A 27,500-nucleotide genomic window follows, 5' to 3' on the forward strand; every position below is an offset into this window, starting at 1 on the left:
TCGAGCCGGCCGACAGACTCAAGACCAAACGCATCGCGGGCAAGATCATCCCCGCCATCGCCACGTCAACGGCCGCTGTGGCCGGACTGGTGAGAGAAGTCACTCGGGGAAAACACACCTCAGGAGTTCTACGCTGAGAAATTTTTATTATAGTGTGTCTTTATCTCGCTGTTCTCAGGTGGCTCTTGAGTTGATCAAGGTGGTCGGAGGCTACGCGTTTGAGTCTTACAGAAACTGCTTCTTTAACCTGGCCATCCCTGTGATGGTGCTCACCGAGCCTGCTGCAGTCAAACGGACTCTCATCAGGTTGGGGCTCTCACAAAAGTACTTTTTTTAAAGGTCTAGTGGTGCAATAATTAGTGACAGCTAATGGGTGAGACTGCTGCAAACCACAGAGGATGCTGTTCATTGTTTATTTAACAAGTTTCCACTTCAAGGAAACATGGTGGTGCAAGATGGTGGCCACCATAAAGCAAGAGTATAAGATTATACCATTAAATCACCTCTTAAAGGTGCATTATGTAATAAATCTAAAGCAACTGGCCATAAAATCCTCCTAATATGTCACAGAGACTCAGGAATAATGTTCATATAACAAACTGAACTCACCAACAACAACAGTACAGACAAAATATTTGCATTAAAAAAAGTATTTTGCAGACTGCAAATCATGTTTGTTTCGAAATCATGTTTTGGCATGTGGCGCCACCTACCGCCGTCTACCAATCATTGCAGTCAGTAGAGTCTCAGCTGCCGAGCAACCACGGGTTGCCAGTTGCATCAGAAAACAAAACCTAAAAGACCTCGGTATTTTGAATTTTAATGGAGTAAAGTAACTGTTTTTAGCCACATTCTTACATGGCACCTTTAAAAGTTATTTTTATAGATTGGCCTTTATGTGATGCTGTCTTTTTTTTAATCTCTCTTTCATAATTTAATTTAATTTCTCTTTCGTTGTAAGCACCGTAAATCAATGTAATGTTTTTTTTTTTATACTCTATGTGTGCGTGTATTTTAAACTGTTGTTTTTAAAGGTGCTATACAAACTAGAAAAGCACTCGGAGAGCGCAGACCTCCACCAAGGCAGCTCAGTGCCTACATAATAGCGATTTAAAATTGAATCATTTGTTCCTGGTCCCATTGCGGACATTTCCTGAAAATTTCGTCCAAATCCAGGATCGTGTCCTGCTTTTGTGACCGTTTTTGTGCTTTGGTTTCCAGGGACGACATCTACTTCTCCATCTGGGACTGTTGGACTATCTTTGGCCACCAGGACTTCACGCTTTCTGACTTCATCAATGCAGTGAGGGTGAGACACATCACTTCTTTGTCTGTGTTTTTTTATTTTTTACTTTTCTGTGGTGCATCGTTATTGTCAAATAACGCTCTCTGTTACGGCAGGAGAAATACGGCATTGAGCCCACGATGGTTGTCCACGGTGTGAAGATGCTGTATGTGCCTGTGATGCCCGGACACTCAAAGAGACTTAAATTGACGTGAGTATCTTTTAGCTCATACCAATTCAGATTTAGTCGATGCTAAACAAATAAGACTTAATCCTGCATCTGATTTTTCCTGCAGGATGCAGAAACTGATCAAGCCGTCGGTCGACCGCCGCTACGTGGACCTGACCGTGTCGTTCGCTCCGGAGGCGGACGGAGACGAGGACCTCCCCGGTCCTCCTGTCAGGTACTACTTCACCCGCGACGGAGAGAAGCCATGACACCTTTCTAAAATGTCATCCTCAAACCTCTTGTGACCTTAACTTCTCTTTTAATGTAAATTGTGCCCCAAAAACCTCCAGAGCTTTCCCTCAAGAGCCCCCCCCCCACTCCCCCTCCCTCTGTAAATCATGGTGCAAGGAAAAATAAGTTTTTCTAGTGAGTGGAACACGAGGCTGCTTGTAGCACTTAACTGTTTCTGTGTATATATCTTTTCTCTGTTGGTGTTTTTCTACTCCGGTGAACTGCACAGCTCGACCTGTGCCAATGCCTTAACTGATAAATAACCTCTTTCTGTTTGTGGCAGTCAGTTCAGTAAGAGTCTAACGTTGTTAGAAACGTGCATAATCCCAAAAGAACGCCTCATGAGTCTAGTTTTCGTTCGTTTTTTTTCGGGACTAATGGAGTGGATTTGTAGTCTGGAGGTATCGCATCGTCCTCCTCGGATTCCTCGTTTTTTTGTTTTTTTTTGGATTATCCACGACACGCTCAAGCCAGTATTTGTATCTAGAATTTAAATCCGTGTGGAAAAATGGTGAAAAACACCAAAGATACCACGTTTATCATCGTCATATCACATCGACTGCCTCGTAAAACATGTATATCATATATCAAGGCATTGGTATTTGCCAAAATATGAAAGAGCAACACACTTGATTTCAACTCTTTGGAGGATCACGGCGTCAGAAAAGCATTCATTGCATCCCAGTCAAATTCAGTGCATGTAATGCTGCAGATGTGTGTTGATCCAAACCACTTCTAGATGTAGCTGCTACTCCGACCCGTCTCATTTAAACGCTGAGGGAAAGACGACTTTACTTTTACCACGTTTGGGCAAAAACGGCATGTTCTTCATTAGATGGAGATAGAAGTAACGGCATGAGTTACATCCGGGATGACACTCCTACTCTTTTAAAAAAACAACAACCTATAGAATCGTTGATTTTCATGTATCTTCATGTGTCCATGATGTGTATTTATTTACTTGCGTCTCATTTTTGTCACTTTATTTGTGTCAAACTGAGCCTGTGTCGAGCTGAGTCACGGTGCACTGGTTAAACTGTCGAGTCAGCAGATGGAAGTTGTGCAAAGGTTCTTTTTTTTTTTAAAGTAAATCTTTGAAGTCGCATTGAAAGTTTCTGCCCCGATAACCTTAAAAGTTTGCAGAGAGAAAAAAAATGTCTATTTTATCGACATATAAGACTTCTTGTGCAGCAGCGAAAGTCGTACGTGTAAAAACAAAACAGTGTTAATGAGTCGCGATGATTAAATAAAAATAAAATGTATGTTCTTGTGACTGACAATTCAACCAATGCTCCAATAAAATGTTCAGATTTCAGGATGTCCTCAAAAAAAACGACGCTGTTGTGAGTCTTTGTGTTTGAGTGCACACGGTGAAGCAGTGCATGATGGGTAGATCGTTGTTGTATCATAGTCTTGGATATTTCACACTCTTACTAGACTAAATCATTGAGAAAACAATTAGCAATGTTTCAAAATACTTTTATTTTGTAGTAGTTTAATTTCACAGTATCATTGTTACATAGTATAACAATCATTTTAAATAGTCGATATCAATACTTTTAAATACATTAAATAGTTCATTTGGTATTCATAGGTCATTTCATTACTGTTGTTAAAAAAATAATTAAAAAAAGATGTGTATATATTAGTTCTTTTATATTATATTACATCCGAATACTTTGCAGTACAAGTACATGGTACGGGAACATGAATACATTACAGATCTATGTCCTGCAGGCTCCCCCAGCTGGGTCCCACTTTGACTTTGGCCTTGAGTTTTACGTAGAGTTTCACCGCCGTCTCCATCTCCCTCTTCACTATGTGAGCGACCTGTAACGGAGGAGAGTTATCGGAGGAAATTATACATCTATTTCTCGCTTTTGTTCTTGAAAAATGTGCAAGAAACACTGCATTAAATGTGTCGTTTTTGGTTACAGCTGCAGCCGCTGAGTTTCTACTCCATTAGTTATGGTGTGTTTACCCTGAGTGGAACACTTAATTTCAGTATAGTAAGTTTTTTTTTTTTTTAATGCGTTTCCATTCGGAATAATACCAAAATAACCGGCCCCAACCATTCCATTTTTGTACACACGAGTCTATTCTCATACAAAGCCGACCTCCGCCAAGGCAGCTCAGTGCCTACAAAATACACCCTGCCTGGATCACGATCACCAAAATTTAATCACTTGTTCCTGGTCCCATTGGGGACATTTCCTGAAAATGTCATCCAAATCCGTATGCAACTTTTTGAGTTATGTTGCTAAAAGACAGACAGACATATACCGAAAACATATACCTCCTTGGCGGAGGTCAACAATGTCTTCTATATTAGAACATTTCTGCAGAAAATTGGGACCAATGAGGAACGTATGAGCACCTGTATGACGTCTTCCTCTGTGGCTTCATAGATGAGTTCGTCGTGCAGCTGCAACACAAAGTAGGCTCCTCTCATATGAGACGTCCCGGCCCTGACTGTGCAACAGGACAGCAAGGGAAAGGTTTTTGAGACGATACAGTGGTTAAACTGTGTCTGTACGTTGATGTTTGACGAGTTTGATGAAATGTGTCACCTGAGCGCGGGTGGTGATGAGACAGCGGAGCAGCAGGATACACTCTCCTCAGCCGCCTCTGGATGTTCACCGTGGCCAGTTTGACGATGTCCGCCGCCGAGCCCTGGACGGTCGTGTTCACGGCCTGACGCTCCGCCTGAGTCAAAACACAGATGATGTGAGCTCGAGCTACTCCGAGAAATTCTACAGATCACGGCTGATGAAGTCGACGCCGGGGGGGGTAAGTACTGTACGTGTGCTTTGACGTGTGCGTTGGCGTTGGTTATTCCGGGGAGGTATCGCCTGCGACCCATCAGAGTCTGAACGTAGCCGTTCTTCGCGCAGTTCTTCACCGTCTCTTTAAGAAAGGCGTTGATTCCTGTCGACGCGGAACGGGAAAGTTAAACGAAGGAAATTAAACGTACTGAACGCATTTTAAGAAACGCCGTCCTACCTTTGTATCTGGCCTTGAAACTCTCGATGTAGCACGCCGCGTCGTTTTCCTCCACTCCCATTTGCTCTCCCAAAGACTTGGCTCCCATCCCGTAGATGATGCCGTAGCAGATCTGCAAAAACGCTGCATGTCACGCGTCTGCTATGATTCACCTTATACTCATCTCTTCTCTGTCGTACCTGCTTCGCCTGTTGTCTCAGGTTGTCTTTCACGGTCTCCGGGTCGACGCTTTTCCACTCGGCGGCGATGCAGCGGAACACGTCGGCGCCTCCGTTCAGCACCTGGTGAAACAAACGGCACAGTGGAGTCATAACCCCGTCTATCGATGTCCGACACGCAAAGGTTTTGTGTGTGTGGCCGATACCGACCTGTATGAGCCTCTGATCCTTGGACAGGTGAGCCAATATTCTCAACTCCAGTTGGGAATAATCAGCTGCTAAAATCATCCCGCCTGCACATACGTGTGGAAAAACAGGCTCAGTTTGAGTCGATCGCGACGCTAATATACACAAATATCACCGTATAGCGACCTTGAAAAGGTACGAAGGCGTGTCTCATGCTGACGGAGAAAGCAGATCCTTGTCCTGCAGTTCCGACTGGGACTGAAGGCACCGCCGAAATTCTCCTCCTGGAAGAAGGTTAAAATAATGACAAATCATTGAATCGTCACTGTTTTCCCCATCTTTTCCACACTATATGGTATTCTGACTTAAATTAAAAGTATTTGGATAGAAATGTTGAGGTGTTAAGTTCCATCCGAGAGTCCCAAAACCACCTTGGGTCACACCTACCCCGGTTTGTTGGTCCTCTGGACGTTGTTCTGTGAGGTTTGGCTCTCGTCCACCACTGTGGGCATCTGAATCTCAAAGTCTTTGGGGACGTTCTGTACGTTGGGTTCAGTGAAGCTCACTCTACCTAACAACAGTAAAAGAGAGCGCGTGGTCAATTCATGCTCTTTATTAAGCACAGATTGTAAGATTGTGTCCTCTATTGCCCCCCTGTGGACTTCTGAGTAATTATCTATTCGTGTAGTGTCGTTTGAAGGGCTGATTTTAAGCAGAATTCACTTCTGGAACTTTTTGTGTGCACTTCTTGGTGTTTTCAGTTATAACGCTGCTGTATTGAGCTTTACTTGTGCTGTGTGCTTCTGCCTTTTGGTTTAATTAGCATTGTGTGAACTCATTTGACCGTGGTTTGAATTTAGCGTGCGTTTGTTAATATTTAAATGTCAAAATTGAGAGTTGAAGGTGTGTGTTTTTCATAAATCATGTTGCACCTGTGGCTGTGTGAGTCTGGGCGACTGGGTATATTCTGTCCATGGCCAGCGTGGCGTGATGTTGCTTCTCCCTCTGCAGCGGGAACACCACTTTAGTCAAAGCGTTGGTGATCCGCCTCCACTCCAGAATCACGCCTGGCAAAGGGTGCAAAGGCCGGAGTTTCTCCAGAACATCCTGAAGTTTAGTTTAATGGATTAAAACAAAGGTGTTCAATAGTATTCATGCGCTGATATAGACTATAGCTGAAACACAGTTTTTGACGATTATGACACTCATTTTTATTTTAGGATTTTTATACTACATCGAGTGCCTGTGTCTCACATTTTATTATTTACGGAAGAGGATTAGGGCCACACAGGAAAAAAATGTTTGAGTTCTGACATTAAACTTAGAATTGTGACTTTATTATCAGATTTCTGACTTCAAACTCAGAATTCTGACTTTAAAACTCTGACTTTACTCTCAGAATTCTGACTTTCTTCTCAGAATTCAGACATTTAAACTCAGACTTTATTCTCAGAATTCTGACTTTCTTCTGACTTTAAAACTCAGAATTCTGACTTTATTCTGACTTTAAAACTCAGAATTCGGACTTTAAAACTCAGACTTTATTCTTAGATTTCTGACTTTATTCTCAGAATTCTGACTTTAAAACTCAGACTTTATTCTTAGATTTCTGACTTTATTCTCAGAATTCTGACTTTAAACTCAGAATTCTGACTATAAAAGTCACAATTCTGACTTTACACTCAGAATTCTGAGTGTAAAGTCAGAACTCAAATATTTTTTTCCCCGTGTGGCCCTAATCCTCTTCCGTAAATATAAAATCTCAAATAAGATGTTAATCTTTAAATGACAGTAAGCTCACCTTGGTGGTGCTGAACTGCTTCCCCAGTCGTACTCTGCCTCCTCCTCTTCTGGTGTAGCCCAGAGTTTTCTTACTCTTCGATCCGCCTACGTCACCATTTGGCGGCAGGTGGAGCTCCAAGAACAACACCTAAAATCAACAAGGATGTTCTTAAACTGGACTGAATTTGAAATTTGCTTATATGAGAGAAAAAGAGAATGTGTTGTACCTGTGCGATGTCGTCGATGCTCGTGAGGGAGAAGCTGTGTGCAGCCAGGCCGTACGCCTCTGACTCCAGCGCTGTGAGTTTGGCCTGCATGACGTGTTTCTGCCGCTCGCACTCTTCCACGCTGAAGCCCAGGCCGTTCAATTCCAACAGAGCCAAACACACCTGCGAAGGCATCTCAGTGCTCCTGAATACATCTGATACAGGTGCACACACATCAACAACAATGCCACAATGTTACAGTATATGATCTATGACTGTGATGATTATGCACTCTTCATACCAAGCATGCCGTCTTTCTCCAGCAGGCTGGTGACGTGGTTCATGACGGCGTTCACGAGCACACACGTGCTCGCCGCCCTGACGCGAGGACAGAACGCGTGTGCGTTTCCAAGGCCGACCAGCAGAGGGAGCTCTTCGGGACAGTGGACCGTCACCATGTTGGGTAAAGTCCTCTCCTCGCTGCTGGGGTCCATCAGCCAACACGCGACCTACGGTAATAAACATTTATCAAAGAGTTGATATCAGTGTGTGAGAGTGTATTTAGTATGTTTTTAAACAACATACAATATTAGAAATGTCCTTATTTTTTAAGGAAAATCACTTTTTTTCAATGAATATAACATTAAATGAATCAGAAATACACTCTATACATTGTTAATGTGGTAAACGACTATTCTAGCTGGAAACATCTGGTTTTTAACAGAATATGTACATAGGTGTATAGAGGCCCATTTCCAGTGTTCTAATGGTACATTGTGTTTGCTAATGGCGTTAGAAGACTATAGGATGATTAGAAAACCCTTGAAAACCCTTGTGCAATGATGTTAGCACAGCTGAAAACAGTTTTGCTGGCTCTAAAAATCATTATTTCTAATCTCGTCAATGTCTTGACTATATTTTCGATTCATTTTGCAACTCTTTTGATGAATAAAAGTGTGACTTTTGATGGAAAACACAAAACAATTGAATGGTAGTGAAGCTGTGTGGAAGACCTTTTACTTCCTTGTGTCACCGTGTCATGTCATAGTACAGTTTACTTTACTTTACAGTGGCTGTTTTCTTACCTTGGGGTCTTCAAATTTGCCCTCTAAGCTGATGCCACAGCTCAGCACGAGCGTCTTGTACACGGGGATGATGTCGTACGTGATGACCACAGGTGCAGATGCTGACGGCCTGCTCAGACAAGCCTTGACCTGCTGCAGCCTCTCACTCACAGACAGATTATCATCCAGCTGAGGAGGAGCCAGACTAGAGCTCAAACCTAAAAGAAACAAGAAACAGCCAGACTAAATGAAGGGAACTCTGTTTTTTTTGCACTTTTTGTTTGTGTGTGTGTTGATACCTTTGCTCTGCTCCTTCTGCAGACATATGTAGAATGCATCTCTTGCTTCCCAGCACACAGACAGTCCAATCAACACCAGTCCATCACTGTCTCTTACTGGGAATCCATCATGAGCTGCACAGATGAACGAATGCATTGATGAAAACAGACTCTCTGAGATATAAACAAGTTATTTTTGTTCACTTCTATTCACTTACCTCTCTTTTCTTTTGCTTCCCCGTCAGGCTGCCGTCTGTTCTCCCTCCTTTCGCACGCCAAAGCCAGAGAGTATCGCTCCTTTGTTTTCCACTCGTCGACGAAGGTGTTGAAAAGGCTCCGGTCGCTCGCCACGTCGATGATGGTGAACGCTCCCGAGTTGCTCGAAGACGGCGACGCGTCCTGGGAGAGCTGGAGCGAAAAGCCTTCGTCGATCGCGGGCGGTTCTTCTGCGTCGGGTCGGGGAGAGGATGGAGGTGAGCTGGGGTTCTGGGTCTGTTTGTCTTCTGGTTGTCCTATCTGGGGTTTAGACACAGAATCAGACTGTTTGGTGTCAGCAGCTTCAGTCGGGTGATTATTTAGCGTTAGCGCTGTACGACATTTAGGGACTTTCCGGGGTGGTTGGTTGACGGTTGACGGCGTGGACCGATTCAGCGGCTGTGTGGTGAAAGGTGACTGCACTGAGGTGGTGGTGAGTTTGACTCTGGGTGTCACAGGTGTCGTTTCCTGCGTGGGGGGAATGAGATCACCAGCAGATCCTGGTCTCTCTGTTAACTTCTCAGAGGTTTGCACTGATTGAGACTCAATTTCAGCAGCAGCAGGAGGAGGAGGGGGCGCTGTAGGCTGCACATTTAGTTTTCCACCTTTTCTGTCCACACATTTCGGATGTGGTGGTGCATCCACTGTGTTTGCAGCAGCATGGCTCGCTGTCGTGTTTTGCCAGGACTGGTTAGACATCGTCGGCCATCGGTCAAAAATCTCCTGTAAACCGGGGCTGCAGTGAAGATTACTTTCCACCGTGTTATCCGGCAATAAAACATTAGTTTTTGATTCTTTGTCCTTCTCCTCCTCTCTGTTTTTACTAGTATCGTTATTTGTATTAAGGTCACGCTCATTTGGCGCAACAGGAGAGTCGCTTTGTGGCCGCGATTCTCCAGGTTCGGACGGTAAATCCGACAACTGCTGCTGAAGCAGAACACGGTCCGCGTTTGCTTCAGCCTCTTTTTGTCTGAGCAAACTCTGCCTCTCCAGAAACTGTTCGCCCACGAGCAGGGAGTCGCCCCACTCAGACAGGCTGAACGAGGACTCGCCCCACTGGACGGCCTCCTGCTTTTCCGCCTCCTGGTTGGCCAGGAGCTCGCTGTGCCGTCGCTCCTGTGTGGACGGAAGAGGCCGCTCGTTTCTGTCTTCCTCTTCTTCGTCGTCGTCCGACTGGCGAGGGCTCCTGTGTGGGCTCAGAGCAGCCAGCAGAGCGCTGTCGTACAGACTGTCAAACAGAAAACTGCTGCTTCTGTTGAGACTGTCAGAAGCCGGCTGATTGTCGTCAACAGCTTCATTTACGTCGTCGCCGCCAGGTCCAGGGGAATTCTGTGAAAACAGCAGTTTATCCTCGTTAAAAAGAGGCAAATGCGTTAGAAGTATGCAGTGTTTATAACTTTCATTTACCTGATGGCTGCTGTTCAGGATGAGCTCCATCTGGCTGTCTGTAAGAGAGATACTGAATCGAGGACATTTTCCCTCATCTGCTTCTACATTTCCGTCCTCTTTCACCTCCTCTGCTTCCATCTTCTCATTCATTCCTTCGTCCTTCACGTCGCCGTACGTCCGCTGAACGATAATCCTCTCCGTCTGCGTGTCCAGTTCGAAGCTGTCCCCGAAGCTCTCTTCGCCTTTTCTAACGTCTCCCTCGACTTCTTCTTCTTCTTCGTCTCCCTGAGCGTACAGCTCAGGAGATGAAAACTTATCCGTCTCCGTGTCGCCCAGCCTCCTTCTCTTGGCGTCGGGAGAAAATAAGGGAGCCGAGTGAGGAGAAACGGGTGGTGGAGGAATGAATGAAGGAGTTTGCTGTGCTGGGCCTGGAGTTTCAGCAGGGATTGGCACGAGGACGGCAGGTCCTGGGTTGTCGGTCTGTGCGGTCTCTGCATTATCTTGTAGACACTTGTCAGATTGTAAGGAATGCAGGACTTTGCTGAGGGCTCTCGAGTGCTTCACTCTGCTTTGCTGCACAGGTGAGGCACCAAGTCCTGTGGCACCGTCTCCTTTTAATGTCCTCTTGGAAACACGTTGTTGTTGTTCTACAGCGGAGGATATCGGGGCTCTGAAACGAGAAGGCGGCATTGGAGAAGTGGTTGGCTGAGGCTGAAGGAGAACTTGAGGCAGAGGGCTTATAACGATCTCGGCCAGTTCTTGTGTCAGGCTCCTTTCCGCTGAGAGTTTCTCAACTCTTTTCTCTAATTTGTTTTTTTCCTCTTCTTTCTCTGACCTTGTGGCCATTCGTATGTCTTGGTTTTTTGGCTTATTTAACGTGGCGAGGCTTCGATTTATTTCATTTTTTTTTGCGTCTTTGCCACTTTCGTCTTGCTCCTCATCCTCACCAGTTTGTCTGATTTCTAAGTCTGTCCCATCCTCCTTTCTGTTTACTCCCTTGTCAACAGGTTGAGTTTTACCAACTTCACCTTCTGGTTTCTCCATCTTTCTTTCACTTTTACAATCATGCTCCTTCTCTATGACATTATTTGTACCTGTACTTTTCTCTAGCCTATCTACCTCTTGACTATTTTTAGTCTGAGCTTCTTTTGAGCGAGATGGGGATTCTGCGTCTTCTGCAGGAGCTCCAGGAAGATGCGTCATTGGGTTCCACTGAACTCCAAGCTGGGCCAGGTCTTCCTGCAGGAGGAGCCTCGCCTCGGAAACGATCTCGGTGGCAGCTTCCTGTTCCGTCAGGGCGCGTCCGCCCGTCACCCAGACGCAGCGGAGGCTCCGCCTCTCCGCTGCCTCCTTCTCGCTTTCGTCCACTGCACGTTTGGAGCTGTGGAAACAGAACAGTTAAACTAGAGATTGTATGATGTTGATGTTTGAGTCTAGTTGACGTCTATAAGCCAATCATTTCCAATTCTTCTCTCAGCACAAGGCCCTTCTTACTGTATATGAGTGTGTTCATAAGCTCCATCTATATCTATTTAAACCTTCCACACACCAACCTTTTGAAAGGGACCGCGTTCCTTAACGCTTTCTCCACATCGGGCTCAGAAGCCCTGGCCAGTTCGGCGACCGTACAGAGCCCTTGTGCGTAAAGAGCTCTGGCTCGCGTCGCGTTCAACAGGGAAACCCTGACGAGGTCGACCAGCTCTCGCTGGACTCCGAAGCTCAGTCGGGTTTGGTACTGAGACAACAGGAGCTCCATGTTGTGCCAGCCGAGACGCTTACAGAACACGGTGACCATACCTGAAGGACAGATGCAGAAAAAAACGCTTGTATAGAATTCAACTATTCATGTACATACTCCATTAAAAAGCAGACGTTTTCAGCTAGAATAGTCGTTTACCACATTAACAGTGTATTTCTGATTCATTTAATGTTATATTCATTGAAAAAAAGGGCTTTTCCTTTACTTATGAACGGTCGTGTATGTCCTGTGTTGATATCTACCTGCATATGTAGACGCAGACTGCTGGAGAGACTGCAGCTGCCCACGGTTGCAGTTGTATTTTGACGCCACAGTTCCCAGAGGCACCTCACTCACCAGCTCCTGTAGCACGAGGGTGGTGAAAAACCTGTCAAATGACAACAGAGAAGATATTGTAAAGGATAACGGTCCTGTTTGATATAAAAATCAATATGTTTTAGGGTCTTTCTTTCTTATTTAAGGGCAACAATATTGGAAGAATATCAAGAAGAGGACACATCGAAGTTTAACTGTTCAAATGACAAATGGAAAATCCAGGAAAGGCAATATGGACAAGATACTCCCAACCACCTACAATACAAGCAGCATTATTACATTCAAATAAATATGCTTTTACCGTTTATGAATCGCCATCTGTCTACGCTGCTTTTCCGTCTTGGCGACGAGTTTGCCGCTGACCGACCTGGCGAGAAAACCTTCCTGGACGCCGACCATCTCTGCGACTCTTTTCATCGACGACGAGAGCTGTTCCCACAGACAGAAGAACTGATACCAATCTATGGCGGTCCACTCTGCGTACAGCGGGGTGATCTGAGGCAGAATGTAGACACAGAACATCGTCTTACTGTGTATGTGTGAGGCCTGGTTTGAATTTGACGAGGGGATGTATTTACACCACTATAAAAGAAATGTGTTTGTAAAAGGCTCAGGGAGAATATAGCAGTGAATACAGCGTTAATGACGTCATGTTTACCAGATAGAGAATGTGCAGATCATTCTCCAGCACAAACCCCTTCATCGCCCGCTGGAGATCTGCAAATATTCCCAGAGCCTCGGGAGGAGAGAGGGAGGACGACAGGGTGGCAGCGCCGAGCTGTGTGGAACAATATCGCTCGTCTGGATACGCAGAGACGTCACGTCATATTGAAAAGGCAAAGGTAAGAAACGTGTATCTGTTATTCTGTTATAGTATTGTGTTTTACAGACATTTTTCTGTTCTGTTATGAGCCATTTCTACCCTTATTGTAGGAACAATTTAATAAGTAATGTCATATGGCCGTGCACCAACACCTGATGTTCATATAATCCTGTAGCAGTAGTGTAAATGTAGATTAATCGTTTGGTCCATAAATTGTTGATCAGTGTTTGTCAAACCTGGAAATAACGATGTTCTTGAATGTTTTGTTTTGGCCACAAACCAAACATGACTCAGTTTTAATGATTTCTTTGTTATGTGGAGCAAAGAAACCAAGAAATATTCACATTTAAGAAGATAAAACAATCAGAAATCTTGTTTTAATCTGTGACAGTACCTTGTCCTTCCTTCTGGATGCTAATAAATTCATTCTCCATCAGCCACTCGACACACGCCTCAATCGCCCCTTTGCTGGTCTCTTCGTTTGATTGGTTATTGCCGTCACATTTCAAGCTGGCGGCCAGCAGAGAACAGGAAGCGTACGACTTCACATCCTGTGGCGTGCTGGCGACGCCGCCGACGATTATCTACGATTAGAAAAATTGTTTTTGGTCACTGTATGAAATGAAAGCTAACAAAAAATGTGAGCTTCAATAATAAATCAAACCTCCAGGATGGCTCGCAGCATGCTCGTGGTGACGCCCTCCCCTTCTCTCCTCACCAGACAGCTGCTGATTGGCTGCAGAGCACCTGTCAGGAGAGTGATGCCTTTGTGACGCTCTGCCTCTTTACAAACCAACACACTTTCACCTGGAAAAAAGAACGACAAGATGAATTCTTTAATTATCAACCGGCGATAATCCACACTGTCTAATCTCTTTACTGCATACCTGTGGTGTCTACGCCTTTCCTCCCAGCTCGTCCAGCCATCTGTTTGTACGTGAGCGGGTCCAGCAGGTGTCCGTTGAAGGTCGGTGTTCGAATGATGACTCTGCGAGCTGGGAGGTTAACGCCTGAAGAGAGGGTGGAGGTGGCGGCCAGGACTCTGACCATGCCCTGACGATAAGCTCCCTCCAGCACGTCTCGTTCGTCAAACGTCAGACCTACGACAAAAATATGAAAGGTAAAAACGACCTTTATCTGGTTAAAGTGATGCGTTTACAGGGCTGTGAGCGAGTGGTTACCTGCGTGGTGGAAGGCCACCCCACATGGAACAGTACGCTGGAGGATGGTGTCCAGTCCAGCAGGAGTTCGTCTCAGCTGAGCCAAAACGTCCACTAGTCCGTCCCGATCCAGACTTACAGGCTGGAGGTCAGTGTCGCCCTTACGATCTGAAAGAACGCCACCACAGCCTGAACTTAGAAGATATTTTAGCAAAAGATATGTTCTATATGTTTACATTTCTCATGCATAGAGCAGCTAAGAGTTAAAAAAAACATACCCGTATGACTGAGGTTGTAGCATTCTCTGGCGATGCTGTCCGCGAGTTTCTCACACCAGTTCTTTGACGGACAGAACAGCAGCACAGAGTGGCCCTCGCTCACCGTCTCATAGCACAAACTCACGATGTGGTCGTCGTCACCCTTTTACGAAGAAAAAGATTAGATTAGACCCATCTAATGTCTTTCTTAATCCATCGATTGCTCGTGTTTTTGTATTTTATCGAGATTCTTTGATCTAAATTACCCTAATCTGGAGTGCAGGAGTGAACTCTCGGACCACGGAGAGGCTCTTGTCGTAGATGTTGCGGCCCACTTTGAAATGCTCCTGCAGGGGCACGGGTCTGTAGTCCGTCTGGTAAAGCTCTGCGCCCAACCAGCCGGCCAGGAGGGACAGGTTAGGCAGCGTGGCACTCATGCCGATGATCTGTACGCCGTCAGACAGAGACCTGTGGAGAAGAAGAAGAAGTGGACAGATATATTTAAGAATGTGTTAACCCGATTTTAAACACTTTACATCAAGACAAACCGACAAACCCTGTGGCGTTCTGCTTCTGTGTGATGTAGCGGATTTTGGTTAACAGCAGTTCGAGCAGGTATCCTCTTCCAGAATCCCCAACCATGTGCAACTCGTCCACCACGACCATGCCTAGTAAGCACAAAGACAAATAAGGATTTTAATAATAGTGAACAATGTGAATCACAACATTCTTTAGGATGTGAATCTAACAGTCTCATTTCCAGAGAAACACAAATGACAGTGTTATGACATGTATTTACCGAGTAGATCCATACTGTCTTCTTCAATCAGCCTGTTGATCAGAGAGTTGGCTTTCTCTATGGTGCACACGGCCACATCCAGCGCCGCAAACCCACCGGCAGCCGAAGTGCTGCCCATGTATCCCTCCACGCGAACGCCCGCCTCCTCAAACACGCTCTGAATGCACAGGGATTTAAGATGGTGATAAATACACATACGTCAACAACATGATTTCTCTCCACCCTCATGCTCACTTGAAGGTAGTGCATCTTCTCTTTGGCCACAGAAACAAACGGTAAAATGAAGAGGGCTTTTCTTTTGGTTTCCAACACGCGCTTCAAAAGCAACAGCTCTGACACCAGAGTTTTCCCAGCACTTGTGGGCGCTGAAAAACAAAGGGTATATAAAGAGTTAGAACTCTTAAAAACACATGGAATAAATTAAATAACTCACTTGTTTTATGTTAATTCTCTCACCAGAATATACCAGGTTACCTCCCTGTAGCACACGTCCAACACTGAGGCACTGAGCTTGCCACTCGAACATGTGAGTGACTCCGTGTTTCTGGTAGCGCTCCAGGACGGGTTTTGGCAAACCCCAACTGGATAAAAGCAGCTTCTCGTGCTGCTCCGAGGGAGCATACAAGGCGATGCCTACAATGGAGCCAACACATGCAACGTTAGAGACGTTCACATGAGGTGTAAACATCTGTCGGTCAAAACGTCACCTGGCTGAGGTAATGTTTCACTGAGAGCACTCAGATCTAATCCAGTGGGGGCTGTCAGCACAGACGTGGACTGGTTCTGTAACGACTGCTGGAGTTTGGCCCTCTTCATGGCAGCTGCGAGGCACGTGGGGCTGAACAAGATGTAGTCTCTGGACGCATCGCGAGGTGGATCGGCGGCCTTGCTAGATCCACTCTCTTCACTCAGCGGAGAGCTCTTTCTTCTGGACGTACGCCTCTGCCTGTTGAAAGAGCAAGATCGTTATTTGCGAAACAGAAAAGCCGAGTAATAACGTGCGGGTTCACACTTACTTGATGGAGCTGCCTGGTTGCCGATCACTTTTTATTTCAAAACATTTTAGACCATTAATGCAGGCAGAAGCCGGGTTTTCTGAAACCCTCTGAGCATGCTCCGCTTCCTCCACATCTTCACTGAAGAGAAGTTTCTTAGCAAGATCTTTACTATCAGATATACGCCCTGGTCTTTTAGTGTTGCCCTTATTATGTGCAACTGGTGCAAGAGACCGTGAAGAGGCAGCTGATGACACTGTTGGCTGTTCTTGTGCGTCTCCGTTAGCTGTAGCTGGACGAGCATCGTCAGCTGCTGGCTTTACCGTTTCAACAGCATCCAGCACCTGGAGCATCTCTTCATCGAGAGCTAATGTAGATTCCCCCAGCGGCAACACTGATCTTCCACCCTAACACAGGAAAAACAAAGTATTTTGTGGTAAAAGAGCAAAGAAAAGCCAACATTAACATACTTGTGTACTGTCACACACTCACCATGCTGGTGTTTTCAGATCCATTTTTGTCTCCATGTCGTGGCTCATCAGGAGCCTGAGGACTAAACCATGTGCACAAAATAAGCCATTTCAACATTTTAGCAGTTATTCACGGTTCATTTAAGAGAAGAGGATCGTGATGCAGCAGCATTGCGCATGATTACGTGCCCGAAAAACATGGTCACAATTCCTCTGAGTTTATAAAACAGAAAACAAAACACTTACTTTATTTTCTTCTTGATCTGGTGTTGTCCCATGTAGCTTTTCTGTTTTAGAGGACGACCTGAAGTGCTCATACTCGGGATGATGTTGCACTTCTGCCTCAAACAGACGTGTGTGTTTGTGAATTAACATGACATTAGTTTAACGCTTGAGTTTGTAAACTGTACTTAACGACTGTAAATCGACAGTTATAATAAGCGTCGTTATAGAAAGAAATGTTTGAGTTTCAGAACGTAAATATTGTTCTGCTGTCGAGCTGCGGTGAGGGGAAAATAATCAAAAAGTCCGCTGTTCCGCCCCGGTGTTACACAAAAACTGTTCTACGGCACAAAGGCCCGAGTACAAACGTTCCTATGCATACTCCACAGCTGTTACAGATTGATTTTGAATATATATGTTTATATTTTGATACTAAAATGTAAACAGTGTTATGATGCTAAAGAATTATCCTTTGAATAGTGTTCATTTATTTGGTCAAGTTTTGTGGGGAAATAGATGTTCTCCTTATGGCACCTCATGAAAAAAATATATTCATTCATCATCTGTAAAAAAAAAAAGATAAAATAAAAAATATGGTTCATAAACTTCATGACCGATTGCCATTAAAAAAATGTTGTTGTTGTTTTTTTTACTCTTCAATGTGATTTTAAACTAAACTTAAACTTCACTAAATGTGAAAGTAACTATTAAGACATTATGATGTTTCTGACTGGCTGCCATTCATATGACACCTCTAAAGCAAAATATACATTTAAAAAAATGGCTTTCTAGTGTAATAATAAATAAAACATTTATTTCCTATGGGTGCCCTTCCAATCAAAAAGGGTGCTTATTATATGAAGTTGTCCCTTTATTGGTGTACACAGACTGTGTGTGAGAATGTAGGATATCATATACCAGTAGGTGCCCTGTTTAATGTTGGCCCCTGTCCTGCCAAATGCCTGTGCACGCCACTGTATGTACACAGTATCGATCAGTGTGTGGTAAAGTGATTGGGAGTGGGCGGGGCATAGATGTCTGTCTCGGGCGTGATCGAGCGGCTGGTGGGCGCGCCCGCTCCGACGTTGCGGAGGCTTCAAGATGGCGGAAGCCCTGACAACTCAGGAGCAGCTGGTAAGCGTCTCTTGACATAAATTTTACCCTTATCTCCTCGTCGTATTCGGCGTGTACACGTGTCGCCTCCATTTTCTCTTCCAGCCGCTGATTTTTCCCATACATTTTGTTCCCGGAAACGACGGTCTAGTAAACACGACCTGGCCCGCTCGCTACCCGACTTCGGTGTGACTGACAGCACTTAGCATGTGTGTTAGCATGATGGCGTTTGCTAGCAGCTAGTAGCAGGGGTCAGTAAACCGGGTGTTTATCTCGAATACGTATTCACCTGCTAACCCAGCGTGAAATTGATTATATATACATGACCACGGCGTGCATGTCAACTAAGCCGTTCGTTGTACGGTTTGTCCCACACATGATGCAGCTGCTGTCTTCAATGCAACTGTTAGCCTTGCAGCAACCACATGTAACCTAGCTGGCTGTGAATGCTAATAGCTATTGTTGACTTCTAGAGATTTTCCTCGACAGCTATCTAACCGGATATTAAAAACTACGCGTATGTACGCCCGAGGGTTGTAAACCATGAGTTTATGGCTGTCTTAATTGTTGGATGCTATACTGTATCATGATGACCCAGTGAAAATAGCCACCACCATCACGAGTCCCATCGCACACGGCGAGCTAGCTATCAGATTTACGGTCGAGAATTCACAGAAGTGATCCTCCGGTTCCTAGCATTGTTGTTGCCACACCATTCTAGTAAAGAGGTGGGCTCGTCACGGGCTGGAGCGATGAAACGTAACACCGCGACTCTGATGACAACTTTATCTTTATGGTTTCTTCTTGTATTATCGGCACCAAGGATTGCAACATGTATTTTTTTCCCCCGTGAGCTAAATAACGGGACATGATCGCACCGCTTCCCACTCTCGGCGATGTATTTCTTGCCGTCCTTGATGGCTAATCAGCACTTTCCCGGAATCGGTAACGTCAATCGATTAACTACGGAGCCCTGCTAGGGTCAGGTGTGGAATAAAATAAAAAACGTTTGTTAACCGTTTCCTCAGTTTAATATCATACAAGGATATGATGTCCAGTACCAAATGTGTACGTTTTATTCAAGTTCAACACTACAATTCACCATTTATTAACACAATTTGCAAGGGACCATGAAAACACGCTATCTCTTTAGCAAAAAGTGCTATGATGGTGTCACTACAGCACTTAATCATGTTTATTATTATGTATATTATCTATAATGATCTTTCTATTTGTCTGTTAGGGCTCTATTGATGAAGCGATTCATTGCTTTTTTACTACTTTAAGAAAAAAGAGTATTGGTATGAGTGTTGTTGTCAAAATAAGAACAAGGTGGTCCGTCTTTGTGGCTAAATCTTTAACCACAAATAATTTTATTATGGTTTGCCGCCCGACCACCTACTGTCTGTCTGACCATCTAAAGCATTCACATCCAGGCAAAGGGGAGCAGAGTTGCTACTACACACAGAAAATTCTATATCGATAATGAATGTGTCTATTGTTGAGACCGTCATCTAATTACAAAATGGGTCATGAGATGCATCGGAATGGATAACTCGCACGAAAACCTTGTATTAAGATACACAATACAAGATTTCTTACATTTCATGATGTTGTGTAAGGCAGATGAGGTAATTATGTTGTGCCCATCCATGCATGTTTTTAAGAAAGCTGACTGTTGGCTCCTCACATATAAGTGCTCTCATGTACTACACTTTCAAGGAGCAGAGTCTGCTGATTCTATTTGTATCAGAGTTGCAACTTTGGCAGCGAAACAAAACTGCAAGGGAGTCCAGTTTGGCGTGTCTTCCCTGTTACATCAGTCGTCTTTCACTTCACTTTCTGTCTGTATTTCACATCGCTTTACTCTACTCCTTGTCTTTAATTTCTTCTCACGCACACCTATTTTCCCCTCTCTCTTCTTCTTCCTCACATCTGTCCAGGCTGTGGAGGAGTTCCTGGGTGAAGTGCGTAGCAGGGAGCAGCCTCACAGTGCCGGGCTCGTCTCCCAACCCACAGCTGTGAAGTTTCTTATGGCCCGCAAATATGACGTCTCAAGAGCCATCGACCTATTCCAAGCATATAAGGTACAGCGTAATGTGTAATCTGTAATCTGCTGTTAGCCCACATATATTGACAAGGCTTTTTAATTTTTGGTGCTGTTAAATGTTTCCCTGCTGACTGACTTTGCTGCATTTTGTGTGTCACGTATCAAACAACAGAACACAAGAATCAAAGAGGGCATCTTCAATATCAACCCAGACGAGGAGCCGCTACGCTCTGAGCTTCTGAGCGGCAAATTTACAGTCCTGGTGAGTAATGAAGGCCATATGAACCACTTAACTTTGGGAGTAATGCAGGGATTTTAAAATAACTTTGGGGGGAAAATGTGTATTGGTGTTTACAACGTCGCTTAACGTTTTTCCGACAGCCTGGTCGTGACGATAAGGGTGCAGCTCTAGCGCTCTTCACAGCTCGCCTCCATCGGCCCGATGTCACCACCCACAAAGCTGTGCTTCAGGCCATCATCTATCAGTTGGATAAAGCCATAGAGAGGTGACGCTCACACCATAAACATTTGTATAAAAACATTTCTACTCCCCTTTCCTCTTCCTCAAAGGTGATTTAGGTCCTTTGGTTTGCAGTTTTAATTTTCACGCCTTAGCTCTTAGTTCCAGTTTCTGACTTCTAGCAACTAAAGTTCTTTAATATCTGTATTTTGTATTACTGGAGCATCTACATTAGTATGAGAATGGATAATATAGAGAGACGAAAGGAAAAGGTAGACAAAGTATTATACTATATATATGTATATACTATACCGCGCATCACACAATAGCTGAGGTAACGTATTCTTATCATAACATTAACATAATATAAGTAAAAAGCCACACTAATAAAGCACATATAATAAATTGTCTAAAAACTCAAATGTCAGGTGTTTTTATCAGCAAAACATAAACCAAATTGTATGCATTTTTAAACTAAGATGAGACTCGATTGTTTAGAGTTTTTCCTACTAAAAATGTAAAAGGTGAGGTTGCTTAAATATAACTTTAATTATTTGGATATATATTATTTTTTAATGCAAACTTTCTTGATTTGTTCCCAGTTTACAAACTCAAAAAGATGGACTCATATTTATCTACGACATGACCAACTCCAGCTACGGCAATTTTGACTATGAGCTCTGCGTCAAGATCCTCAATTTGCTCAAGGTAAATAAATAAATATGTGGAACATCCTCTGTTGCTGTAGTATTTGCTGGCCCTCTGGTCTTTGGTGTTAAAAGTCTCTTTCTCTCTCTCTGTGTTTTCCAGGGTGCGTTTCCAGCTCGTCTAAAATGTGTCTTCATTGTGTCGTCGCCTCTTTGGTTTCGAGCGCCTTTCGCCGTCCTACGTCTGTTTGTGCGAGAGAAATTGAGAGAAAGGGTGAGTTTGTATTCATCAGGATGTCGCGTAATAATGTGCATTATGTCTCTTATTCGGTATTTGATATGTGTTGTCTCCTCTCTTCTGCAAACACTAGGTGTGCACGGTGAAAGCTCACGAGTTGGCCAATCACATCCCCGTCTCCTCCCTTCCTGAACACCTGGGCGGGACGTCCCAGTACAGTCACGTGGCGTGGATCCAGTCCTGCGTCAATGTCCAAACGAACACTGTTCAGGGCGACACGCAAGAACACGACGCGCACGACTGCGTGGGCAGCCTGCTGCGCTCTTACAGTTTGGAGTGCGGCAACACGAGCGCGGGTGCCACGCTGTCCCACACGCACATAAACGCACAGTTAGGTTCCGAGTTAGCCACGGCTAACTCGAACTGCTACGACGATAATAATGCTAACCCGCGCAACCACTGCACAGCGGTGGACGGCAGGACTCAAGGCCTAGGCCAGTACCAGCAGAGCCCGCAGTCTGCTGCCAACAGGCTGCAGGGGAACCACCAACACTGGAACGGCGCGGCTGTTAGCGAAGCCAACGCGACTGTTAGCGGCTCCAGCGCCAATGCTAATATGAACGGTCGTGGCCGACAAGCTCCTCCCCAGTCGGACACGCCGCCTGACACGCCGCTTTCCCAGAAAGGTGATGGTGACGTTGATGTGGACTGCAAAGCACCAGACTCTGCCCTGAGATCTCAGAGTGAGACTGTTAAAGAGGAGGATGAAGAGGAGGAGGAGGAGGAGGTGGAGGAAGAGGAAGAGGAAGAGGAAGGGGTGCCTCCGTTGCCCCAGAAATCTCTGCCTCGTCCGCCCCACCCACCGTCCTCTCACTCCCCACCCCTGTCGTCGTCATGCGGTCACGATGGCGAAGACCGCTACACGGAGGTGTCCGTTCACATGCCAGAGCAGGGAGGGATGACGGTGCGCGACCTGGTGGAATACGTGAAGAGGAAGAAGAAAAAGGGGATTTATCAGGAGTACGAGGAGATCCGTAAGGAGCCGCCCTCGGGCAGCTTTGATTACTCCAAGTAAGGGAGCCCTTAGTAATTTTTTTATTTTTATTTAGTCTGGTCTTTCACAGCCTTGTTTTCACTGACATGGATCTGCTTTTACAGGAAGTTATCCAATCAGATCAAGAACAGGTACAGTGATGTTCTCTGCCTGGACCAGTCACGGGTGCGACTGTGCCAGCTCTCTGACGACGAGGACGAGGTAATGATCACTTTTGTTATACGTGTTAAGATTTTAAAATTTCAAGACAAGTATTTGTGTCAATGAGTTATGTTCATGTGTCGTCTTTGACCTCTTATCTGCTGACTGATTATTTGAGATTAGAAGGTGGCGGTCTTGGCACTGTCATGCCACAGAGGTTCATGTATAGTTTAGAAAACATTTTTTATCAGAATGTCATAAACTATGAATAGATGATCCACTCTATTTAACCCAAGAACACTATCGCTCAAATTCAAAACACCATCGCTAACTAACGCCGGGGGATTTTTACCCGAGATAATAAATGCACCAAATAAAAAGTACTTTTCATCAAAATATATCAAAACATGACAATACATGACAGATTTTTGGTAGTGTTCATGTCATGTCTAACAAAATGAAAGAAAAGCATCATGAGGGGACCATATAAAAATGCTCCAAAATTACTGGAAAATTAGAAATTTGGAAACAAAAAAATTATTATAAAAAAAAAAGACGATTAAACGGTTTTCATGAAAATCACTTACATTTATTTGCTCGAGTGAAAACCACTCGGCAATGGTGTTCTAGGGTTAAAAACAATAAAAAAACCTAAGAAGAAAACGAGGTTTTGTGGTTGGAGAATGACTGAAACTGAAGATGTGTCAGAATGTGTAGAATAATGTGTCTTCAGAGTTGGTAATATCATAATACTATACTATATATTGAGTATTTGTGTATTTTTTGCAGACATCAGATTACATTAACGCCAGTTTCATGGATGGGTACAAGAGAGGCAACGCCTACATTGCAACTCAGGGTGAGCAAACTCTTTAACTTCATGCAATTTATACTTTTTGCACTTCCCCCACAAGCCTCGGTATAAATCTGAACAATCCGGTGTTCCACTCGCCTGAAAGCCCTTTTGTGCTCCTCCTCAGGTCCTTTACCAAAAACCTTTGGTGATTTCTGGCGCATGGTTTGGGAACAGATGGTACTTATCATTGTGATGACCACCAGGTGAGGAAGCCTCTTCAACTCGTTTTATATAATACAGGGAATTCACATTCTGGCTGTGCAGGAAGTCACGTTCACTGTACAGATACAGGCAGGGTGTTAATGGTTGTGCGTCTCACAGGGTGGTGGAGCGTGGACGTGTCAAGTGCGGTCAGTACTGGCCTCTGGAGGAGGGCAGGACTGAGCAGTACGGATGTTTCTTGGTCAGGAACACGAACATCCAGGTGTTCCAGGACTTTAAAATCTCCCTTCTTGAACTTTACAACACACAGGTGAGTCACAGCGACTACATTTCTAAACTAGGTTCTGTTGTTTTTGAGATCTGGGATTGGTTTTTATGGCTTCAGTGTGTTTTAAAATTTAAGACCTGAATTGTTCTCCGACCTTTTGTTAGTCTGGAGAGAGACGGGAGATTTGCCACTATCTCTACGTCAGCTGGCCCGACTTCGGCGTGCCAAAGAGCGCTTCTGCGATGCTGGACTTCCGTGAGCACGTACTTAAACGGAGGGACGCTGCGGTCCAAAGCCTGGGCTCCAGTTGGATTGGACCTCTTGGGGGCCCTCCTGTGGTGGTGCACTGCAGTGCAGGCATCGGTCGCACAGGTAAATATGGCAGTAGTGTAAGATAGATGGGGCAAAGTTTAGACAAAGAGCTGCAGCTAATGATTATTTTTGTAATCTGTCTATTATCGATGAATCGTTTGGTCCATAAAATGTAAAAAACGTTGATCAGTGTTTGTCAAACCTGGAAATGACGATGTTCTTGAATATCTTGTTTTATCATGAAAAAAGCTTCAAACTGATTAATCGATTATCAAAATAGTTGACGATTAATTTTGTAATTGATTAATTGTTTCAGCTGTATTTAGATGTAATTATTTTCCTAGCTTTTTAATGTGCATATTAGCTGCTCCACCTTTGTTATTTCTATAGTTTCTATTCTTATTTGGTCGTGCATGTCATTTTGTTGACATGTTTTGATGTATTCCATCTTTTTGTTGAGCCTGAATTAAGAATTAAAAACACTCTGTACGGACTAAATGGGTCAAAATCACTGGATCCAATATCTGATATCATGTATTTCCCTCATGATCCAAAAACCCCTAATGTTACATAAATGCTTAATGAATAAACAGGCTTTAAAAAAAAAAAGTAATGCACCACCAATGTCAAGGAATCAACATGAAAAAGTGAATGAATGAGTCATCTGTTATACGAACCAACTAATTATGTCTTCTCGAATCAATTTAAGTTTTAGCTCTGATATTTCTTTTTTTGTCAAATGGAGTAAACCGTCTCTCTCTTGCTCTTCTTCTTCTTCTTCTCCTGCTTCCTCTTCAGGTACATTCTGTACCCTGGACATCTGCCTGTCGCGGCTGGAGGACATCGGCACGGTCGACGTCCATCAGACGGTGCGGCGGATGCGCGCGCAGAGGGCCTTCAGCATCCAGACCTGGGACCAGTACTACTTCTGCTACACGGCGGTCATCGAGTACGCCCAGCGCCGCGGAAAACTGAGCCCGGTGCAGTGGTCGGACTCTGACTTGGAGACCGACAGTGAATGAGAGGGGACACACGTGCGATATAAGAGAACTGAAATCATAGGAATGGACGACAGAGTGACAGAGGAGGACGAGGATGAGGACGACGACTCCTCTGCTGTAAGAGAGACGAGACAACGGATGGAAATCTTGTTTTGGCTCTTGGTGCAAAACTCCCACAGTCGCGCTTCCTTTTCACAAGTGGATAGATGGAGGAGGTTAACGGCTGTGGGGGTGAAAAAAAGAAAAGAAAACACAGGGAGTGTTCATTGCATCGCTGATTGAGCAAGCTGTCCTGCCAATTTCCAAGCCCCCTTTTTATTTAGCAAACTTCAGATGAGGGGGGGGGGGGCTGCCCTGAACCTTGTTGACAAGAGTGTTGTATGAGTTGTAGCATTTTTATATTGACTTGCACATGAGGAATGACAAACTTGAATCGCCGTACCCACCACCCCCTCGAAGCCCTCCAAAACCTCCACTCACTTTTCCGTTTTTGTCCTTGAAAGAGCCTGCGATCACAGTTTTAAATGTGAGCGGGCGTGAAAAGGTGAAACTTGAACATTTTTATTTGTGTTTAAGAAGCGGAAGAAATGGTTCTGTGTGAGCAAAAAAGAAAAAATGGCCATAAGTGTTAGTTGATTAGTGTGTGTGAGCCATTTCAGTTTCACTCTTTTTATTGTTTTGATGAACTTTTTATATGGTGCATTTTCTACATATGTTTCATGCTCGCGCACGTGTGTGTGTGTGTGTGTGTGTGTGCATATGTAGACTAACCTTTCAAAGCCAAAGTCCTCACCCTGAATGCTTGGATGTACTCCTTGGTGAACTATAATAGACTGAAGCCCATGTATATTCTTGTAACATACATTTATGTTAGTGTGCATCATCATAACAACCTCTGAAAGAAGAGCAAAAAAATAAAAAATAGGCGAGCCAGGCTATGACAAAATACTGAAAACGTGTGATTTGCCAGGTCTAACATCGTTTTTTTTTACCGTCAGGACGATCGTAAAGAATTTGGCCTTAACTCGATTCACTGCCTTGTCGTTGTCGTTACCTGACGCTCGGAGCCGTTTTCATTTCCCCCCCCGTTTGAAATCTCTGGACACCACAACTGTCGTTTGATTCTCGAGGCGAAAAAATGCTGCCCCGAGATACTTGTGCCTTCAACTTTGTCCTTAAGCTTAATGTCTCGCTAGTGTAGTAATAACACCCCAAACTAGTGCACTCGCACAGCTTATGACCACAGGACGCCCACGTTTTTGCCTCTCGTCCTGCACATAGCACACACTGCTAATGAATAACACACACACAGTTAGTGAGTTATCTGGGACTAAGCTCTGGTTTGAGACACGGCTATTCTTTTATCATTTGACCTCAGGGGGTAATTCTAGTGTTTTTCTGCCTAGTTTCACAGATCCATTTCTGGGTTTTGCCTCTGGTAAAATTATCATTTAAGAAAAAAAAACTATATCGACTTTATTTTGTATTTTTTACTGTATTGTATCCTGCAATATTTATGTCTTTGTAAAACTTATAACGATATTGAAATCAGTGAATGTTGGTACGACGTTACAGAGAAAACAACTGCGTTTGATAAGCTGAACAAATCAGATTTTGGGGGTCGGGAGGTTAGGGAGTGAAATATATATATTTTTTGTTGTTCACAAAGAAAACTATAGTGAAAATGTCACTCACTTGCCATTGTATTTTCAGAACTGACATGTATAAATGGTGATTGTGGGGGTTGAGGTTGCTTTGAGAGCTTATCGTTTTGACTCTTCAGTAACAATGACATTAACGTCTTACTGTCTGATACACGACGCCAAGGACGACGCAAAAAAAAAAAAAATCAATCAAGTTGAAAAGACTCATTAAAAAAAAAAAAACACCCAGATCGGTGTCAAAAATCTCTATTTTGAGTGGGTTGAGGTTCCTCAGCTTGGTCACAGAGCCTTGAATGTTTTTTGTGGGGGAGTAATGATGACATGGATAGTGTTGGTGAATGTGGAGCCTGCATCCCTCAATGCCAAAGGCCACCGTAAAGATGTTTACCTGTCTCATCATCATCATCAACATCATCATCAGGACCTATCAGTGTAGACTCTGGAGCATTATAATGGGAACACGTACCGAAGGACATGTATAGCTAACGAGATAAGAGAGAGAGCGTGTGGTGTGAACGAGTCTCGCTGTTTTTGATTTGTTTTTAAAACGAGGAACGAAAAGAACGCCGTTCGTCGCTCTGTGTCGATTCAATGTTTCCTTTTGTGATCTCAGTTCTTGTGGTTGAATTATTGCCTTTTCACATGCTGTCAGCTCCCGGTTGTCCCAT

At 44.3% G+C, this 27,500-nt stretch overlaps 3 protein-coding genes across 3 annotated transcripts in view; 2 read left to right on the forward strand and 1 right to left on the reverse strand.

Moving 5' to 3' along the window:
• uba6 (ubiquitin like modifier activating enzyme 6) overlaps nucleotides 1-1,723 on the forward strand; it is a gene marked incomplete at its 3' end in the record, with an annotated part of 8,700 nt that extends 6,977 nt beyond the window's left edge. Inside the window, exons 27-31 of the mRNA XM_083909424.1 lie at nucleotides 1-89; nucleotides 179-306; nucleotides 1,222-1,309; nucleotides 1,402-1,496; nucleotides 1,582-1,723. The exon at nucleotides 1-89 is cut by the window's left edge and continues 105 nt beyond it. Coding sequence (XP_083765550.1) covers nucleotides 1-89; nucleotides 179-306; nucleotides 1,222-1,309; nucleotides 1,402-1,496; nucleotides 1,582-1,723 — 542 coding nt within the window. The remainder of the gene's footprint in view (nucleotides 90-178; nucleotides 307-1,221; nucleotides 1,310-1,401; nucleotides 1,497-1,581) is intronic.
• Nucleotides 1,724-3,461: 1,738 nt separating this feature from the next.
• Nucleotides 3,462-16,961, reverse strand: polq (polymerase (DNA directed), theta; the record flags this gene model as incomplete). Its single annotated transcript, XM_083909642.1, has 34 exons — nucleotides 3,462-3,575; nucleotides 4,123-4,217; nucleotides 4,316-4,451; nucleotides 4,549-4,673; nucleotides 4,749-4,860; nucleotides 4,928-5,029; nucleotides 5,117-5,199; nucleotides 5,279-5,376; nucleotides 5,540-5,663; nucleotides 6,025-6,199; nucleotides 6,894-7,022; nucleotides 7,102-7,295; nucleotides 7,382-7,589; nucleotides 8,166-8,362; nucleotides 8,444-8,557; nucleotides 8,641-11,447; nucleotides 11,620-11,863; nucleotides 12,068-12,192; nucleotides 12,442-12,635; nucleotides 12,799-12,941; nucleotides 13,358-13,547; nucleotides 13,628-13,770; nucleotides 13,851-14,063; nucleotides 14,145-14,291; nucleotides 14,402-14,543; nucleotides 14,647-14,848; nucleotides 14,937-15,048; nucleotides 15,180-15,336; nucleotides 15,414-15,544; nucleotides 15,636-15,812; nucleotides 15,887-16,125; nucleotides 16,196-16,581; nucleotides 16,667-16,727; nucleotides 16,891-16,961. 34 exons carry the CDS (start codon nucleotides 16,959-16,961, stop codon nucleotides 3,462-3,464), a joined length of 7,890 nt encoding a protein of 2,629 aa, XP_083765768.1.
• Nucleotides 16,962-17,967: 1,006 nt separating this feature from the next.
• Nucleotides 17,968-25,632, forward strand: ptpn9b (protein tyrosine phosphatase non-receptor type 9b; the record flags this gene model as incomplete). Its single annotated transcript, XM_083909562.1, has 13 exons — nucleotides 17,968-18,000; nucleotides 19,923-20,066; nucleotides 20,202-20,291; nucleotides 20,411-20,535; nucleotides 21,092-21,197; nucleotides 21,300-21,410; nucleotides 21,508-22,445; nucleotides 22,533-22,629; nucleotides 23,359-23,428; nucleotides 23,550-23,628; nucleotides 23,747-23,897; nucleotides 24,020-24,227; nucleotides 24,966-25,632. The coding sequence occupies 13 exons, from the start codon at nucleotides 17,968-17,970 to the stop codon at nucleotides 25,187-25,189; spliced, it is 2,376 nt and encodes a 791-aa protein (XP_083765688.1). The 3' UTR covers nucleotides 25,190-25,632.
• Nucleotides 25,633-27,500: the final 1,868 nt, after the last annotated feature.

This window comes from Microchirus variegatus (assembly GCF_963457635.1).
Source record: "Microchirus variegatus genome assembly, chromosome: 23".
Classification (NCBI taxonomy): Eukaryota; Metazoa; Chordata; class Actinopteri; order Pleuronectiformes; family Soleidae; genus Microchirus; species Microchirus variegatus.